The sequence below is a fragment of the Numenius arquata genome, chromosome 5, assembly GCF_964106895.1.
Source record: "Numenius arquata chromosome 5, bNumArq3.hap1.1, whole genome shotgun sequence".
NCBI lineage: Eukaryota > Metazoa > Chordata > Aves > Charadriiformes > Scolopacidae > Numenius > Numenius arquata.
In genome coordinates this window covers 55487050-55506077 of record NC_133580.1, presented here as the reverse complement: position 1 = coordinate 55506077, position 19028 = coordinate 55487050, and the positions used below count along the sequence as shown (strand labels likewise).

The window sequence follows — 19028 nt, the reverse complement described above, 5'->3', positions numbered from 1 at the left end:
TCAGAACTAGTGTTCAGACTCCAGAAACCCCTGACTTTTAAAGTGGGAAATCTGCCAGAACTAGCAGGCTTATTCAAAATAAAGACATTTTCTCCTTGATGAGTAATGCAACTAGAATCAGTAATGATTCTTGTATTGCACACTGATTTGATATATACTTCATAGCTAAATATTACTACAGTAGAAACACATTTCACTTATTTAAGAAAGTTAAGATCTGTGTTTGAAAAATTGCTCTCAAAAGCTCTGAGCGATGCAAACCTCATTTTGCCGTTTTCCATTATTCATATTTTGCTCTCCAGATCTTCAAATGAAAAAAACCTCAAGAGTTACCTGTTAGAGGGACGGATACTGGCCTGGCTTTACTACATCAGTCTGCAGTCAAGAGAATTGTCCCCTGTACAATGTGAGGGACGACTACATCCCTCCCCAGCCCTTTTCCCAGCATATGCAAACCCAACGCATACAAGCCCAACGCATAGCGTAAAAACACACATCACTTGCCTTTATACCAATTTGAATCCATGGTTATGGACCACTTTAAATGATGTTGTCGTTATTTTCCTTTTTATCCCAACATTCTAATTCAATAAGCCAATCAGAAATGCATTTTCCATTGATTGGGAGATTATGGATGGAGAACCATTAAAGCACTTAAAAAAGCAACCATTATTAATGATTTAGTCCTTTGAAATATTGATTATTGACTGGAGATAGTTTCCAGCAGTCTTTACTATAATTATTGTACAGCACTGAATAGTCTTTCCATGCAAACTCCAAGAAACCATGAAAATAGAAAAGTTTTGTTTCAGCCCACACTTTTTCCATAAAATCACCGTTCTCTTGTAGAATGCAGTTCCCATAAAATAGTAGTGTACTGGGAGTGGAGTGCAGAATACAGGTAAGTGTATGCAATAAGGTTGTAGCAAAAAAAAAAAGGTGGTTTACATCTTTCTTTTAGATTTTTGTTATTCCTCAAAAATCAGATAAAATCTGGTTTGCCACAAAGCTAAGACAGACTAAGATTTTAGTTTTGCAAAGTTATTTTGATTACTTAAAATTCTCACAGGTGACTATAACAGAAAAATAAAACACAATCCCCAGTGAAAGTAGAGTAGACCAGTTGGAATACACGAAAATTAAAATCTGGGGGAAAAAAAATTTAAATAATTCAATATGTAGGATATTAGTTATTTGTTGTGGAAAAGTCTGAATAATTTTAAAAGGGGAACTGCTACAGAGCTTTCAACTGCTTCATTTTCTTTTATGGAAGCCCACAACTATGTGGGAACGCAGTGACTTTTGGAAAAACTACAATTTCAGTGCCCAGAACACGACGAGACCTAGGTAACAGCACCACAAGCCTCTCTGCAGTTTTAGGTTTTTTTTTTTAATTAGGCTTCACAGTACTGTTACGTAGGACCCATCTCTGATGAGAATGAAAAGGGTAGTGTGGTCTTCAGCACCCATCCGACCCTTCATTTCTTACCCAAGACTACCAAATAAAGAGGTTATATTGGTTACTCCACATCAAATGAACTGAGATCACCAGCTCACTTCTTAAAGACACGGGAAGAATTGCTTTAGTTTAAAATAAGAAGGAAAGTAATGAATATGAAGTTAAGCCCAAGAACCCAAAGACGGAAGAGACTCTCCTTTCAGGAGTTCCTTTATGACTCATTTAAAGAAATCTCCTGTCTTATCTGCCTTCTGGTGCACATGTCCATGCTATGGATTTCACATGTGACCCATCAGCATCTCAAGACAGCATTTTACCCTTTGATATCTAGATTATTAACAAATATAACGTTTGCCAAGTTTGTATCACAGAAATTGCTAGTTCGTATCTATTAATCTGTTTGTTATTAGAAGATAATTTTAATCAGAATACTTAATCCAGGAATGAAAGAACGGTTTTTAAATAATGAAGAAAATCAAAGCTTAAAACCAGTTTGCGTAACTAAGTCTAGAATTTATTACTCCTGAGAGAACAAAGATACAAAATACATGTGAAAACTACACAAAGATTTCTACAAAGTAAAAAGTAGAAAGTGGGAAAAGGGAAAGCTACAGTTCAGTGGTTACACAGAAATGTATGGCATGCATTAAAATACTGTAAATTCATGACGTTTTTTTTAAGTGCAAATGGTTTTTTTTAACAGTTCTCACTGTAAAATATGCAAATTGATACCTATGTTGTACACTTGTCATATTATCAGAAAGACACCAACACAAATCTATGCATATACACATCAATATGTCTGAAGTACATTTTGTGGTTTTGTTATTTGTAGGCACTGGTTACAAGTCTGTTCAATACTCAGCTTCAGAAATTAAGCAGTAGTGCTTATAGAACATTTCTCAAATACTACTAGTAAAGGAATCTGTTTTTAAAATACCAAGAAGATGAAATAATCTGCATTGCCATTTATAAGCATCCAACAACCAAAGAAGTATTTACAAATCATCAACCATACAGATAAAGAACAGTATCAAATACTCTGTGTAAAAAGATAAATAATTAAAATGTATATTCCCACATCACAAAGAAATGTGATCATACAAATTATGGCACCATATGTTTGTGAAACATCAAAAATAAATGTAGCACATAGATACCTCTTCTTATATTTTACATTAAAATGTACAGTACAATGACTGTAAAATGTCAATGTCACAACACCCATTGTCTTCAAACTCTTGTTTCTGGTAATAGCAATTATTATTAGAGTCCGTGTTTATAAAGAAATTCCATACTTCAGCCTCGGGCTAATATTGCTCTGTGATATTGCTAGACCATGAAACTTATATCCTAAAAAAAGTTACACGTTTTCTTTAAAATTAGCTAATAGAAAGAGTTATTTCACATGTGATTATACTGGGACAAAGTGTGATAAATGCAAGCTATTTTTCTGCGTAGCAAAGTATGGGTTAAAAAAAACTGTAACATTTTTAGTCACAAAAAATCTAATTTATTAGCAAAATATTTTTGAAATTAAGGTTTATCCATTTTAAATTTTAATCATAAACCGTACTGCAATTTTCTACACATAATTAGGGTTCCTGCTAAAGCACTTAAAACTTCCAAACCCTAATCATGTATCTCATTATGATAAATGGATCAGAAAATCTGGAACGCAAAAGCGTTATGCAGCTCCAAATGCTGATATCCTGTTTTGTACTCCTAGGGTAAAGAAGGAGATAATTATAGCATATGCATGTATTTTAACGGTTCATCTGCATGTGTCCATTTTTGGCCACATGCCCAATCCAAACAAAAGTACATTGTTAAAGGCAACCAGAAATATTACAGTTAGTACAGACTAAGGCAATGAAAATCTTTTTTTTTTTTTTGTAAAAAAATTAAGGTGCAGAGAGAATTTTCTTTCTTGTTTTAATGGGTGCCAAATAATGATTAACAGTGCCAAGGAAAGTCGTTTTACATGAAAGGAAAGACTATTAAAATCTAGAAATACCTGAATTGGATCTTTGATATCCAGATTTTTCCTGATTACCTGCAAAAGGAGTTGGGGGTGGATAGTTGGCTTCTGTGAGTTTACTGATGTCTGACGGTGGTGTTGGTGGTGGCGGTGGTAGCAAAGTGCTGTTAGGGCTACTAATATCTCCTTCAGCCACAAGAGTCAAGTCTGCCACATTCTCATCATCTACCATCTGTATGCCTTCTGCTTGTAATTCTCTCGACTGCCTTTTCCATATTGTTGCATTGTTTTCCTGTGCATGAGGAATTGGAGACAACGCAGTATTAAATGGAACACTGAAAGTCTTCTGACTGTGGAGTGCTGTCAAAGCAGATTTATGTTTATTTTCCGAGTAACCCATTTTCTTAACTGAACTTTCATTAAAGTTTTGCACGGACTCCTGTTTTCCACTTGGTGATGTACATCCATCCTTGCCATCATGTTTTGAAACTCGCTTGTTGAGGCCTTTAGGGCCTGCGGGAGTAGATGAGGATGGTTCTGGTCCAGTGGGCGGTAAACGAAGAAAGTCAGGAAGAATAAGGTCTTCTTTCCTTAGCAGTCCACGTTGGTCATCTGCTCTGTTACTTTGAGCTTTGGATATGAGTTCAAAAAATTCTATTGGGGAAAAACCCAAAATTGACAAGTTTTTGTCAGAAAGTGCAATGTCATTAAAATGTACATTTTCAGCACATTTATTTTCCATGAAGATCTTCAATTCTTTCAATGCTGCCTTGAAATAAGATCCCATGTTAATTAGGAACTTTTTCAATTGCAGCAGTGTTCGCTAGCATCACTATAATTAAGACCATCAGGATTGCTATTGTAAGAGTTTTGCAGTTTAGAACAGCTGCAATTCACTGAGCCTTGAACACATCTTCTATTTTATGTAGTTAATAAATCTGTACACACACATGGGATTTTTTAATTCTTTATACAAAACAAGGCTCTGGTTTTACTGACAATGGGTGCACGTTTTTATATTCTGGATGGGTTTTACCCATCTTAACTCAAAAATAGCCATGCCATTTGAAAGTTCAAAGATTCAAAATGTTGCAAACTTGCTTATTTAATTTTTCTCAGTTTAATAATATTTTATCACAGTTTAAGTTCAACCCGTCGTGTAGTTTTAATCCAGGATGTTATCATCACAGGGCATGATCAGATGATGATTTAAATAACCCCATTTTAATTTGCACTGCAATTAATCGGTAGCATATAGGTAGTCAACAGCCATCAAAGGAGCCATTACTAAAAGCGATGGGGCAGCTTTTTTTTATAGAGATTTTAACACATTTAGAAGTGATTTTCTGATCATGTCCTTAATGATGTCCAATGGTTTAATATGTTTCTATATATAAAAAATACTCATAGTAAATCACCACTGTTCTAGAAAGTCTCAAAACTTGGCAACAAGAAACTTATCAGTCATAAGCCAAGAATTATACCACTCCTGAAAAGCGAAGCATCACAACAATAAACAAACTCTTCAGTACAAAACATATAAATATAAAAATATTTAACTCTTAATATAGGGTCTCTGCATGTCCTAATTTTTCAAGAAAAGAGCATTGAGACTACAGAATATTAAAGATGCTTAAAAAGACCATCTCCAACAGATGAATTAAAATCAATAGCTTCAACCCAGCTTATAAATATTGCTTGAAGCAAAAGCGATTACAAAATAAAGCACAGAATGTTAGTATCAGTTTTAACTTAGCATAATATGAGGTCATACACTTGCACTTCTATGACCTCGTTCCTAATCCTCTATTCATATTTGGCAGGCTTTGCAATGTATTTGTAAAAATGCCATTTTAACATGCTTTGTCAAATACCATAAAATCTGAATGTAGCCAAGATGGAAGCTTCAAAATGCTTCTTATTGCCAAAGTTTTGCAAAATGGCGGTATGCATATTAAAACATGCAACATTTCTGAAATATGTGCCATACAAAAATGTTCCTTTTTGAAATTTCAAACTTCATAGAACAGGTTTTGTGGTTTGTTTTTTTTTCATTAAAAAACAGTCTACAACATTTGGTACTTATTTTCCAAACTTGGACAAATTTCACAAAATGCAAAATAAAATGTGAAAGCCTCGAATTCTGAAGTTTTCAAATTATGTTAATGTTTTACTCAGCCCTAGGAAGAAAAATGAAAATATTAAAATATGGAAAACAAGTTAACAAAATAATAAGCAACAGAAAATAATTTAAAATGTACTAATATTTTGTAATAACACTTATATTAACAAACATCTATTTTGCAATAAAAGTTTTAGTCATAGCATTTTTTTTCCTTTCCTGGACATTTATTCACAGATGAACATTCATTTGCTGTATAACTGCGCATAACCAGGTTTTGGCTATTAGGTAACATCAGCAGTAAATTTTAATCTGTGGGTAAAACATGCCCTCTGATTTTTTGCTACTTGGGAAAACAGGAAGGAATGTGTAGGGCTGACAAGATTGGCAATTGCTTCAGTTAATGCCCTAGGGCACAGGGTGGTATGTCAAGTTTTCTACTGCTACACTGCTTATATTTCTCTTTAACCCATGGACATCCTTCTATAAGAAAGCAAATTCTCTCATGAGTTCTTTCCCAATGGTATCCCCCAAACTATTAAGATGTAATTGAAGGTAAAAACAGGACTCACCAATAACCTCTTTGCTTACTTCTACTTCTAACCACCCTTCCAGAGCAGTTACTGAACATAAGCTAAACTTTCACTCTTGCACATCACAGCTACTCCAGAGTCATCAGACTGTACCGCCCTGACTGTTATATACTTTAGCATAAAATTTTCAAAAATTCTTTCCTGAGTAAGTTAGGGTGTACATCACTGAGCAGAATGCCTTTCAGTGAGTTAAAGACTCTTATGTAAAGGTGAAAAGAAAGGCAAGCTTCTACATGGCTTGCAAAGGGTACCAAATGGGATATTCAACTGCAATTGAGTAACTAATTCCTTTTTATTTTACCTAGAATTAGGTAGCTTTCACTTTTGAAAATCCCACTGGGCACCTGTGCCTCTCTTTAGGTATTCTTAAAATTCTACCTTCAGCTTCAAAAACTATACAATTCAAACACAGTATCAAACAAAAATATAAGGATCGTGACTATGATTTTCACAATGCAGTATTAAACACATGGTACCTTTTCCTACACAGATACAAAATCCTAATTTTTCTAAGACTACTTATGTTAATACATAAACTATAAAGTTCACATACCCTCTGCTTCATCCAAATTTATTTTCTGACATTTTTTTTTCCCAATCTTTGCAATAGAGTCTTCTCTCTTTGACAGCCGGACATCCCTAGCATTTTTTCCATTTTCGCCTTTCATTTTGATAGAATTAGACTTTCCTAGAGTTCTTCCCTCTCCCTGCATTAGAAGGAAAGTTAAAGTACTACTTACATTTAGGATATGTCATTATGTATATAATATGGTTTAAGTGAATAAAAAAGTTATTTTGAAAACACATTTCTCTAACACCACCACAACAAATGCTTTAGTTTAATCTTGATTATTGTGAAGAACATCTGCTATAGTACTTCCCAAAAATGTACAAATAAATATAATATTCTTTACTCTGAAGAATTCATATTACAGAAAGGGCCTTTGAATTTCAGAGTAATCCAATAATTTTCAAATATAGACAAGCCAATGAGACACAAAACAACAAACACAACACAGTGAAAGAGCAACTTGATTCATCATGAAGACAAAGTTCTCACAAATAAATGCTGATGACAGTGGAAAAAGATAGGATGAATTATAGCTATACTCAATCTCGTTACATAAGTTGGCTGACTAAAAATCAGATGAATGCAGTTTTTAGTATAGAATTCCAGAAGGAAACAAAAGATGATTTAAGGGACAAAAATCATTGCAGAAGACTTACAGTACATACTTGGCTTCTTGAAGTAGTTACAGTTGCACTCTGTTTTACTGATGCACCTTTTTGTTTATCTGTAAACACTGAACATAAACATACTTTCTATAACTACAAATTTGTAAGTCCCCAAAGAAGTAATCTTTAAGTGACAAAGATGCATAAAACAGATTTTTTGCTTTAAAATGTCTCAAAGATACAGTGAGCACAGTTGATAACCCTGACACTTTTCAGTCAAAACCTACCAGAATCTCTCTCATCTTCAAATTTTTCTAATACAAGCAATACTTTTAAAAGTTTAAAGATGCTGAAGTTTAAGTTCTCCTAAATTTTCAGTTGATTTAGTTTAAATTTATTTTAAAATTTCTCAGCTAATAATTCAGTTTGTAATTCTCAAATTTAGAATTTAAACAAGAATCAAAATTCAGCCGAAAAGACCATTGAAAAGTCACATTGAACCTTTTCCAATGTTTCATGCATCGTTTTCTAGACATTGCCATATCCTCCTTGTCTACTTCTAAGTAACTAAATGACTCCTTCAAATTACATCTGCCTACAACAAATACACTATGCAAAGACCAAGCTGCAAACACAGAATCATGGCCCTTTTTAACTGGTATGTTGCCACAGAATCAGTCTACTGCCAGAATAATCCTCTATGATTTAGGCTTTTATAGCAGCTGGCAGCACACAGGATTACATTGTAATCCTTTAATTATCTGTGGGAGTATTTAGATTGATATCTTTTTTCAAAATAACAATTGGTTCCGTTTCCTAGAAAAATGACAAATCTGATTCTTCTCAATAAATACCTCCATCTTTATTCTTCTAGTTCTTCCTCAAAGAGGATCTCTGCTCTAAGTCAATTTAATTTAACCGCATCTAATTTCAATTTTAAAACTAAGTGTTCTTTATCTACAAAAAGGTCTCCTAATGAAACTGAACCTTTAGTCTCAAGGCTGCTTATATTAATGCAGTGTGTTAATTGTGACAAAAGATTTTCAGCTGTTTGGTTGATCAGCTTCTGCTCTTCACATTATTTTGTCCAAGGAAAACACAAATTGTATCTTTTTTTAGTATTATCTCCATAAATCATCACTTAAAACTGGAGATGTAAGCTCTGCACGTTAAAAGAGGGGGGTTATCATAACACTAGATACATCTGCTGCATAAACTGCATCTGTTTTACTCATACAGAATGTTTCTTTTGAATTAATTGCCAAATTTCACAGATGTTATTTGGCATTTTATTCTCATTGTTATTACTGGTGACTATGTCCCTAAATGTGTGTGTGGATCTATGGCCGAGCTAAGTAAAGTATTCAAGTACTACTAGTGCAAAATTTCTTACAGCAACAGTAAAATACTTGGTCACAACTGATTAATTTAATCTTCAATCTTTACAAACTACACTCTTTTTAACTAAAAAAGAATATATGCTACGTCTAATCCCATTTACCTCACCTTCAGCTCAGCAGAAGAAACTGACCGAAGTCAGGGTTTATAAAACTGACTTGACATCATAAATAAAAGCTTTTATGGCAACTTACCTCTGCCCTTTGTTGGCTCTTTTTCATCTAGAACAACTCGCTGACCATCCAGATTAGATATAGGGACACCAAGATCAAGTGGTTCCTGCTCACCATTCTAAAGTCGGATCACAGTTTATATATAATAGAGAAAAAGCTGTTTTCAGAACAAATTTATGCAGTCTTGACATTTTTTGAGAGAAAATGAACAAAGTATTTTTATGTTTCAGTGTAGCCTCAATATATCTTTCTTCTACTATTCTAAAAATGTTTATTCCGTTTGTGTAAAACTACCTTGATTACAATGAGTGGAACCCATTTATGTGAGGAGAACAGAACAGTATTTAGGGAAACGAAGATACAAGGAGAAAAAAAATCACCCAATTTGCAAGCACACACAAATACTCTAGGACCATTAGACTGTATGTTCAGCAAACCATATTTTTCAGAGGAAGCTCGAGATTATTTTTATATTCTAAATTGGTTGTACTTGATTTAATGAAATTACAAAATTAACAAAATTATCTTTATACCAACATGTTTTCCAGTTATTTTAAAAACATGGACTGGTTCATCCGAGACGGTATATATTCTAGAAATACCACAAAAGTAACTTTCAATGCCTTGATATTCCATCATAATAGAATATAGAAAATGCTAGTCAAGTGTTTAGTAGTAGAGAAGTTGAATTTGTTTGCTTCCACAGAAGTTTTCTGTGAGGAGATTAGAGGTAACTTTCATGATTCCCAGGATAACTGAACAGTAACTAATCTCAATAAATATTCCCTGGCTAATAATGTGAAAATTTGAGCTCTGGATGAAGGTAAATTCAGGCTTTACTATTTAGGATGTTAAGATTTATTCTGAAGGAGAATATAAAACAGGTGCAGACGAAAGCTTTGAGGTAGCTACTATTAAGCGTAATGGGTATGACTACTATGCATTTTCATCTCAGCATGCAGTTATAACTACAGATTTGTTATAAACACAGATTTTAATGCTAATTATAAGAATAGGAATAATTTCAGGGACTATCATATGATCTTCTCCAGACAAAAAATATTACAGCCTGAATTACATCAAAAAATACTTACTAGTCTTGCCACAAGTTCATTAAGATTTAAACCGTATTTTGCAACCACAGGCCTTAAGACCTCTGTTACTGGTTTGGTGGGTTTAGCTTTCAAACCAACTGATCGATTGATTGGAACAAGATCCAGCCTGAAACATATCAATTCCAACATTAAGTATGAAATATTCCAATAAACAAAATGTACAAAATATACAAAATCCACTCTACAGCAAAGTTATACTAGTTTACAGCTACTGCCACTGAAACTTCACTAGCTCAAATCTATCCTACCCTGAAGGTATAAGGCACTTGAAATACAAGTAAAGCTTCTACTCTTTCACTCGCCAGAGCTGAGTGAAAGCATGAGCCAACCTAATTGCATGGTGATCCTCAGACCAGTTAGACACATTCCATAGCACTTTCATCTTTACAGTGAGATTGCTCTGACCATTCGGGTCCAGGAATGCTTCCAAAGTGATTCCATGCCTTGCATGCAAGAAAAATGTTTCTTCCCACTTCCACAAGAGAGACTCACAATGTCCTATTCAATTACTTGAGATGGGCTTGGACAGGAATTTTTATTTCTAAGCATAGGAACAAATACAGTGAAATTCCAGATTATGCTAATTTCAGGCTAGATGCCACCATATCACAAAAAATTGCTGTAATAAGAACTGCAAAAAGCTGGAAAAGCAATTCAGTTGTAATTTAAAGAATAAAGCCAGCCCTTTCAGAGTCTATTATGCAGTTTTATATAATTTCATCAAAATAGCAAAAAAATATTGCATGAAGAATATTGTTGAAGAAAAATTTTAAAACCCAAAGAACTATTCCATTTTTGTCTATTTTCCTTCACAGAACTGTGCCCAGTTTGTTGTTGGTTTGGTTTTTTTTAAGTGCTCTTCATCTGTGCCCCAATTCCTCCATAACAACCACATTTGCCTATAATGGCACTATAGTATGAAAACAAGGGCAGGCTTCTTACTAACAAAACTATCAGAATAATGTACATCATCTGAAGAAATGAAAACTATTAGTGATTTTGTCAGTCACGATTAAATGCAAACCCCGTATTTTCTCTCACACAAGTTACTTAAATACAAGATGTTTAGTCTTACTGACTTTTCACCCCCACAAGAAACCTGAATAACTGAAACTGTCTTTCATATTTTCTTTGAATACAGCAGCTACCAAATAGAAGTGATCAATTTTAATCATTAACAGGTAGTTGACACAGAAGTGGCAGACATTCAGGTAATCAAGCATATCCACATAGTATTTGTCTTATGTGTGAAAATATTCCAAATATTTGAGTATTTTTGCTTATACAGTATCTACCCACAGAAGGAAATAATGTAGGAAATAAATCTACACTTTAATTAACACACAAGTAACATATGGTACTGCCTACTTAAAATTTCCTTTTTAATTTTGAAACTCAATAAACTCACACCTAATAAAAGACTGCTCAATCTCAATTTCAAAATTGAATATGCTAAACCACATTCATTAATCTGTAGTACCCATAAATAGAAACTACCCCTACTTCCTAAAGAAAAGTTATATAAAGCCAAAATGAAGAATGCCTGACAAAAAAAAAAATTATTCACTTCAAAAGCACAACTCAATGTAACACAAACATTCTACTTCATGACTTTTTCCTGAAATAATTATTTCAGGAGTTTTCATAGCACTAGTTTGGATTGTTAGAATTTAGGAGTATTAAAATATTTTCTGGCATTTTGGAAAAAATAGAAACAGATTATTTTGAAAAAAATGTATAATATTTCATAATACTAAATACATATTGTAGTGAATTATATTATATTCATATTAATAATAACATTGTAACATTGACTTAAGATTCAGGGTTAGAAATCTATACTCAGACAAATTTATATACTCAGATGAATTTATATTTATACAGTTTGTTTTACTGTAATCTGCCAGTTAGGCACATAATTACAGATGTAACTAAATGGGAATAAACATATCCATTTAATTTTAAAGGCCTATTTTTTTATTGTTGCATTTAGGATTAGATTAGGAGACTTGCAGTTCAATTTCCACCTCATTCTCGTGCTGCTTCAACCTACTAAACATGTCTCTGCCTGCAGGGCTGTCCTATATGCTTGTTCACAACTGCTTCAGCTGGAGCGGTTAGACATCGTAATAATATTTAAAAGTACCTAAACTGGAACATTAGCATCAAAATCCCACCTGTATTCAAGACAGCAACCCAGAAAGCTTCCTCCTGCAGCATTTAAAACTCACTAGGTGCTGTTCTACTTAGTTTGAAATGTTTGTGTAGGCCCACATTTCTCCCACTGATCCTTACACTGGTTGCCCTCATCTGAATTACCTTTTAGAGATACCCCAATCTCACCATTACCTGTAGAGAAAGCATGCAGCAGCTGGCTCTAAATCAAAGGGATATCAGTGCTTAAATGTAGGCACAATATCTAACTTAGGCACTTGTGTAACTCGGAGAATCCCCATGCTAAATGCCTATCTCTTGCCTAAGTGTCATTGCAATCCAAAGTAAAAATGGACTTTAACAGAAACTCAAACTGTGAGTTAACTGCAAGCTGTGGAAGTCAATTGTTTTCAGTTACAAACATTAGGTCACCTTCCTTCTTCATATGAGGCTCTTTGCTAAGAGCCTGAAGTCTATTTCTTCTAATATGCCTGTACAATGAACAGGAACCTTAGATCCCCTAATGCTGGATTCTGGATTACAATCGAAGATGTTGCGTTGCATGGCTAACTGGAATTTTTACTGGATTCAAATAAATTCTTTTCTGCATTAACTACTCTTTTGCTGCACAGGTAACTGACAATACATTTTAGTGCACTTACAAAAAGTAAAATGGAAAATCGGGTGGAAAATGCCAGAGGAAGATAGTATTTTTGAGTCTTACCGAAACAAAGTGCGTTTTTCCAAACGTAGGTCCCGAGACTCCAGGATGCTACTGTCTTGGTGCAATACAAGTGGCTATAGAGTACATGAAAGGAACAAAAGAAGAGACCGCAAATTAATCTTAAACTATGTACAAAAGAACAGCTTTTGTGGTTAAAAAGTGGTTAAAAAAAATTCAGATAACTCAGAAAATTATTAATATAGGTTGCATGCATTCTAGTGGATATTCATTTACAATGTGCAACATGATTAAAGTGTATTTTATTTTGGCTAGTTGTGAGACAATGGGCAAACTTCAACTTTCACTAGAGTCAGCAGGTAGTCAGGAACTCAGTGTTTTAAAACAAGCCCAGGTTCTTCATCTTAAATAAATCATTACGTAGAGTGATGCATCAGAAAAGTTAACAATCATTGAAAGATTTAAAAGAACAGGCACAAATCTATGCACATTCGTTGATTTTTGTTATTGTAACCATCTAGATTTATCACAAGCACAAATTTAAGACAATAAATGTTTCACATCCACAGTTTCTCTTTGAATTGAAGACACTTTGGTTGGAATAGGAGCCATCACCCCCCACCAATGCAGACTTGAAAATTTTCCTCAGTATTAAAACATATACCTTAATTCTAGCATGAATTAATCTCATTTCACCTTTGAACAACTAAACGTCATTACGTTTCTTTGCTTTAATGAAGTACCATCTGCTACAACATATTTGCTTTCTTTGTGGATACTGTCAGTTAAGTACAAGCTAACCACTCCCCTGGACAAGTACATGGACTAGATACCTAAATTAACTTATTATTATAAGGAAATCCTCGTCATAAGCTCTCTTCTGCTTTCTGTAATGTATATACCACAACCACAGTACTCCATCAGTTCTAGTTTCACTAGAATTCTCCTTCAATTAACTAGCATTGCCAATGTAAATCTATAGATAGAACCAGGAGATACATCTTACTATTGTCAGAACAGAATTCCTTATTAGTAAAACAAGTATGAAATCCCTTTAAATTGCACGGAATATGCAATACCTTATCACCTCCAACTAAAAAAAGGTCCACTGCAGCTATGTTAATGCCATGTTTCTCGCAGAGCCCAGATAGCACCTCTTTGATAGAGAATCCAGATTTAACAGCCATTTTGCTGGATGAACCATCCGGAAGGTTTATACAACAGTATTTGGGGGATTTCTCTTTATCTGGTACAAATGCAGGTAATCTTGAGCCTTCAGACTTGACAGGGGAAAGAAAGAAAAGTCAGTGCCCAATGGGAAAATTTAGGCATATGCATAAACTTTTAGAGACCATACAAATCAAACCAAGCCAAGCAGCATACTTTCTACCCTGTTTATGGTTTAGAAATCCTTCCAAATATCACAAATATCTGATAAATTTAAATCCGGAAAAAAACCCCACATTTAGATAAAGCAGCACTGCCCAAACCTAAATGTATTTCAAGGACAGATTTCAGTTTTAGACAGCAAGTGTGTAAAACAGGTTACAAGATTCTCAAACTACAGAGCAGAACTCCTAACCAAAAAGTGTAAGAAGTAAATAAAATCTTATTTAGCTTCCATATACTGAAGTATCTGTGCTCAATAATGACCTGCTAGTGTAAAAATTGCCATTGGCACATCATGAATCAACATTTAAGTGATGAGGAACACCTTTAAACATCAATTTCCTCAAACAAAACCTCCTCCTCTCTTAACATAATCTGAATGCTACACATAAAAATACACCACAATTAAAATTTTAAAATAATTCACTTATTGACCATGCTTTTTTTATTAAAGGGGACCAAAAATACAGTATCATGGATTAAGACCAAACGCCACAGCATTAACCTTTATTTTAGGGTAACAGTAGAATAGTAACACTACTATGAAATATCAAAGGTATCTTCGAAAATTTAACAAAAAGCTCACTTAAAAGAACACTACAAAAACACTGTTTTCAACAGTCTTTTTGGGTACTCATCGTGCTTTTTCTCTTCTCTAACTTGCTGCTTCTCATCGAAATCACAGTAACTTTCTGACTTAATCAGCTGTGAGTGGGAGAGGAAACAGGGGTCATTGCTTTAGGGAAGCTTTGCATTTTCTGTTTCTTAAGATAAGACTTTTCTGAAAGAAATAAACATGACTGCCATGCTTGCTTCCCTAAGCAGTATTTGTAGCATAGCTAAAATTACTTAGTTGCTAGAATCTAGTCTATTAGAGGGATATCAAGACTACAAAAAAAATTTTTAAATTTTCCTTTTTTATATTCTTCCTCCATATCAACTTAGTAAAAATAAATTTAAAGTATTACATTTATATTCTATTATTAACACTGTTTTAATTTTGCATTTCATTCTACCTTCACAGCAAAGGTAGAACCTGATGGTTAGAACTCACAGCATCTTCAGTGATTATTTTCCTACATATTATAACAAAACCACAGTGTTTGCAATGAAATTCCTCTCTTTTCTCAGATTTTAGGAGCAGAGCTAAGTTATAATGACAAGAAGAAAAATTCACAACTTTAAAAGAAACAGAGAGGAAAGAAGCACAACAGCCACTGGTACCACAGGGATCAGCCTAACACAACTTGCATACAGGCCAAGCAGATGGAAAGCTTTAACATGTGGTTGTTCAGAACAGAATCTCAAAGCACTGGTAGGTGGAAAAAGCTGTTTATAAAAAGCTACAGTAGCTCCCTTTGAAAGGCAAACTTTTATTCTGGAAGTTTACTGGTGTCTCAAGTTAAGACAGACAAATGCAAAGGATATCTTTCTGTTACAAGGACAAAATAAGAAGAAATATATGAACACAACCTCTATTACATTTCTGGTATTCTAAAATTGCTTAATGCTACATCTTGCCTTCTAACTGTATCAGTTAAAGACCCTTTCTCAAAATACTACTTCAAACAAATTGCTTCACACTACTTCAAAAATTAGTAAATCATGGTTTTCACCGCTTCCCCGCTTCATTATTAAGAGCTGTCCATTACCAAGTCAAGACTAGCAGTTGATGACATGGAGCCTTGTGATTCCCGTCTGTATGATAATCCATTGGACTGAATAGAATCTGTTTGTGGAAAGAATCAGCAATCAGTAAAAGGGCTTCTTTTTATTATTTATTATAATAGAGAAAACTATTTCAAATATTAGCACCTCTGGTCACAAAAATAACTCTTTTCATTAAAGGAAAAAACACCAAATCTTCATACTGTGCACTGAAGCATGGAAACCAAAACAGTATTTGCTCAACTGTTTCTTGGTTATGTAGCTCTTCAATAACCACACTTGATTTTGTATTTTAAAAAAAAAACACTAATTTTTTTTTATCTCAAAATTTCTTTTAAAATTTTAAAATAGTTTACCTCTTCAGTTATTTTGAAGGAAGATAAATATTTTTAAAAGTGCAAGTATGGTGGTAGAAAAGTACAATCTAAGACAATTACTAGTCACTTTTAGTCACCTCCCGGACAATCGGACCAGGACCTAACAAAGGTTAAGTCCATAATCTTAGTAAATGCTTCTTATGCCTTTTCACATGCGAGTACAACAAGAACACTAAAACTATACATACGATCAAAGACATTTTGTGGGTCTGGGTCTTTACTAGAAAATAGAGAAGAAGAAACCACAGTAACAATATGGTCCAAATTTGGTGCTTTGGTGGAATTTCTCTATTATTTTTAACTCAATGGAATGAGTTCATACAAAACTTCCATCTCTTTTTCGAGAGGCCGTGCACAGGTGCTTTCATGGGGTACTGTTCCCTGAACTCTCTAAAACAGTGAAGTAACAAAACAGCAGATTACAACGGTTTTCACAACTCTGACTCTTCTTTTTTCATTTTAGTCAGGAAAGGTGGAAATGGCTAATGAGTGTGTTCAAAAGTGAGCAAACGTGTAGTACTAGTAAAAGAAAGAAAGGTACGATAACGCAGATGGAGGAATTTTTAAATAGCTGTAACTATAGCACTATTTGCATGTACAGCTCCTGAACTTCTCTGTAAAGACTTGAAATAATTTTACTACAAAAATAGTAGCTCTCTGCTTGAAAAAGCAATTTCCAGCACACAGAAATGGAGAGTCTACTGGAAAGCAGAAAAATGGCTCTGGAAGTCAATAAAACCAAATTTAAATATTTTCATACTTTTAACTGTTTACTTGTACATCTGCTTCCACAGAACTTCCAGTGATACTAGCCACACTATGGCCTTCTGACTTGACAGTTTCTCTTCCTCTGTCACACCCAAGGATGCAGTTAGATGCAAACTAAACATGATGAGATTAGTCACATCTATTGTTGAAACAACTATGAAACAAAGTGGAAAGCAAATACTCACCATTTGGATAATCACCATTTTCCTTTCTCTTCTGTGATTTTCCCAAACTCTTACTTCTTGACCATGAGAAAAACGTTCCCCTTTTTTTCTTCTCAGTGTCCTCCTCTCCTGACTCTTCATTTAAAGATCTTCCTGACTTTGATTTACCACTTAACTATCACAAAACACAATTAAATCATGGGTTGGACCACAGTTGTAAGAATAGTATCTAAAATAAATCTTCCCACACTTCTTCCCAAAACAAGAGCATGATGGTCAGGTTAGTTGTTGTCTTTACCCCACTCACAAGTGTATATGCCAGCATCCCTCTCAGTAGCAGTCAAAAAAAAAAAAAACAACCCAGTGGAAACAAGAAGAAATATATAGATGGAAATGTGTTACTTGGTAGGGAGTACAAAACAGTAGTTGGAAGTAAGCCGCAGAAAGCTCCTGCAAATATGAAAGAACTCTCCACAGCTCACCAGTAATGCCTAAGTTAATGTGAAGAGGTCATTTGCCTTGCTTTTAAAACACAGATTTTCCCTTCAGTATTTCAGATATTTTTCCTAGGGTAGGCTTGAACATGAACTGCATTTAAAGACAATGACAAAGCATTGTTCAACACTTACAAGTATAATCAAAGTATTTATTAGTGCTGAAGAATACAAACATCAGGAATGTTTGATATTAAACTAAACTTGGTTTTAACAACCTAGTATTCTTCTTAGATTATTAGATTATTCCTTAAAATGCTACTTTTTAAAAGGTTCCTAGTCATAAAAACACACAATAGCAGATGGGCTAATGTGTAGTGATTGACATGAAAAATCCAAAGTTATAATTTACCCATACAGTTATGTAATACTACGGTGGTGTTATCTACATGAAGAAAAAATAAACTCTAAATAATATTAGGAGATCAGTAAGACTGCTGGCCTGATTTTTAAGAACTGTATCTGTTTTACACAGAATTATCTTAGTTCAGTATGGGCTAAGAAATTCAGAAACTATCCTCTGCAAAGGTGAGTTAGATTAGGTTAAGCCTTCTCCAATAACTTCTGATAAAATGTCTGCTCTCAGCAAAGGTTAAGATATCACAACTTCATTCCAATACTCAATCAAAAGCTTCTGAACCGATGCATTAAAACAATACAAATTTTTTATTTGTATATTTTGTTATTTTATATATTTAAATAAGAAGATTTAAAATTACATCCAGGAAGTCAATAGCTAGAAATCTGATTCAAAGGTATAGATTTAAAAAAAATAAGAATTTTAAGAACATAGTTTTCAGATAACAACAATACAAAGGTAACCTTTTTCGGTGTTGAGATATTGGACTTCTCTGAACTGATACTGTGTTTAGAAGTGGGGCTGCTGGGAACACGCTGAGGATCAGGAAGAGGTCGACCTTCTACTTCAGCTAAGATGCATTCTTGATAAAGAGGGGATTTGAGAAAGCGAGTATAGCTATCAAACTTCATCAAGTTAAATATCTGAAATTAAAATGAAATGGATAATGGTTACATAAGCTTAAATAACACATCAAGAAAATTAAGCAATCTCACAACAGCCAACCCCCACAAAATTTAGGACGTTAACCTGTAAACAGCAGTAGGCATGGCTTTGTTCAGACCTGGTTAAATACACTGCACTTAAAAGTGAAACATGATTTTATCTATTCCCTTAGCACAGGTTCAGATAAATGCTATGATCTGTGCAAAGTGCATGAGGAGCTGAGATGCCGTAGAATCTTGACACCACTGTCCTCACAGCCATCTTTTACTGCATTATGCCTTTGTACATTCA

At 34.0% G+C, this 19028-nt stretch overlaps 1 protein-coding gene across 4 annotated transcripts in view; it reads right to left on the bottom strand.

The window, feature by feature from the left end:
* The window catches only part of RGS12 (regulator of G protein signaling 12), a 90955-nt gene that overhangs the window by 9126 nt on the left and 62801 nt on the right, over positions 1 to 19028 (bottom strand). Inside the window, exons 8-17 of one of the 4 annotated variants that reach the window (XM_074147370.1) lie at positions 18536 to 18715; positions 17241 to 17394; positions 15895 to 15971; positions 13933 to 14133; positions 12896 to 12969; positions 9997 to 10123; positions 8924 to 9020; positions 7383 to 7459; positions 6709 to 6862; positions 3477 to 4094 (exon numbers count right to left, since the gene is read on the bottom strand). In XM_074147370.1, coding sequence (XP_074003471.1) covers positions 3477 to 4094; positions 6709 to 6862; positions 7383 to 7459; positions 8924 to 9020; positions 9997 to 10123; positions 12896 to 12969; positions 13933 to 14133; positions 15895 to 15971; positions 17241 to 17394; positions 18536 to 18715 — 1759 coding nt within the window. Of the gene's footprint in view, positions 1 to 3354; positions 5621 to 6708; positions 6863 to 7382; positions 7460 to 8923; positions 9021 to 9996; positions 10124 to 12895; positions 12970 to 13932; positions 14134 to 15894; positions 15972 to 17240; positions 17395 to 18535; positions 18716 to 19028 lie in introns of those variants that run through there. The other 3 variants (XM_074147371.1, XM_074147372.1, XM_074147373.1) reach the window with 3 other exon arrangements.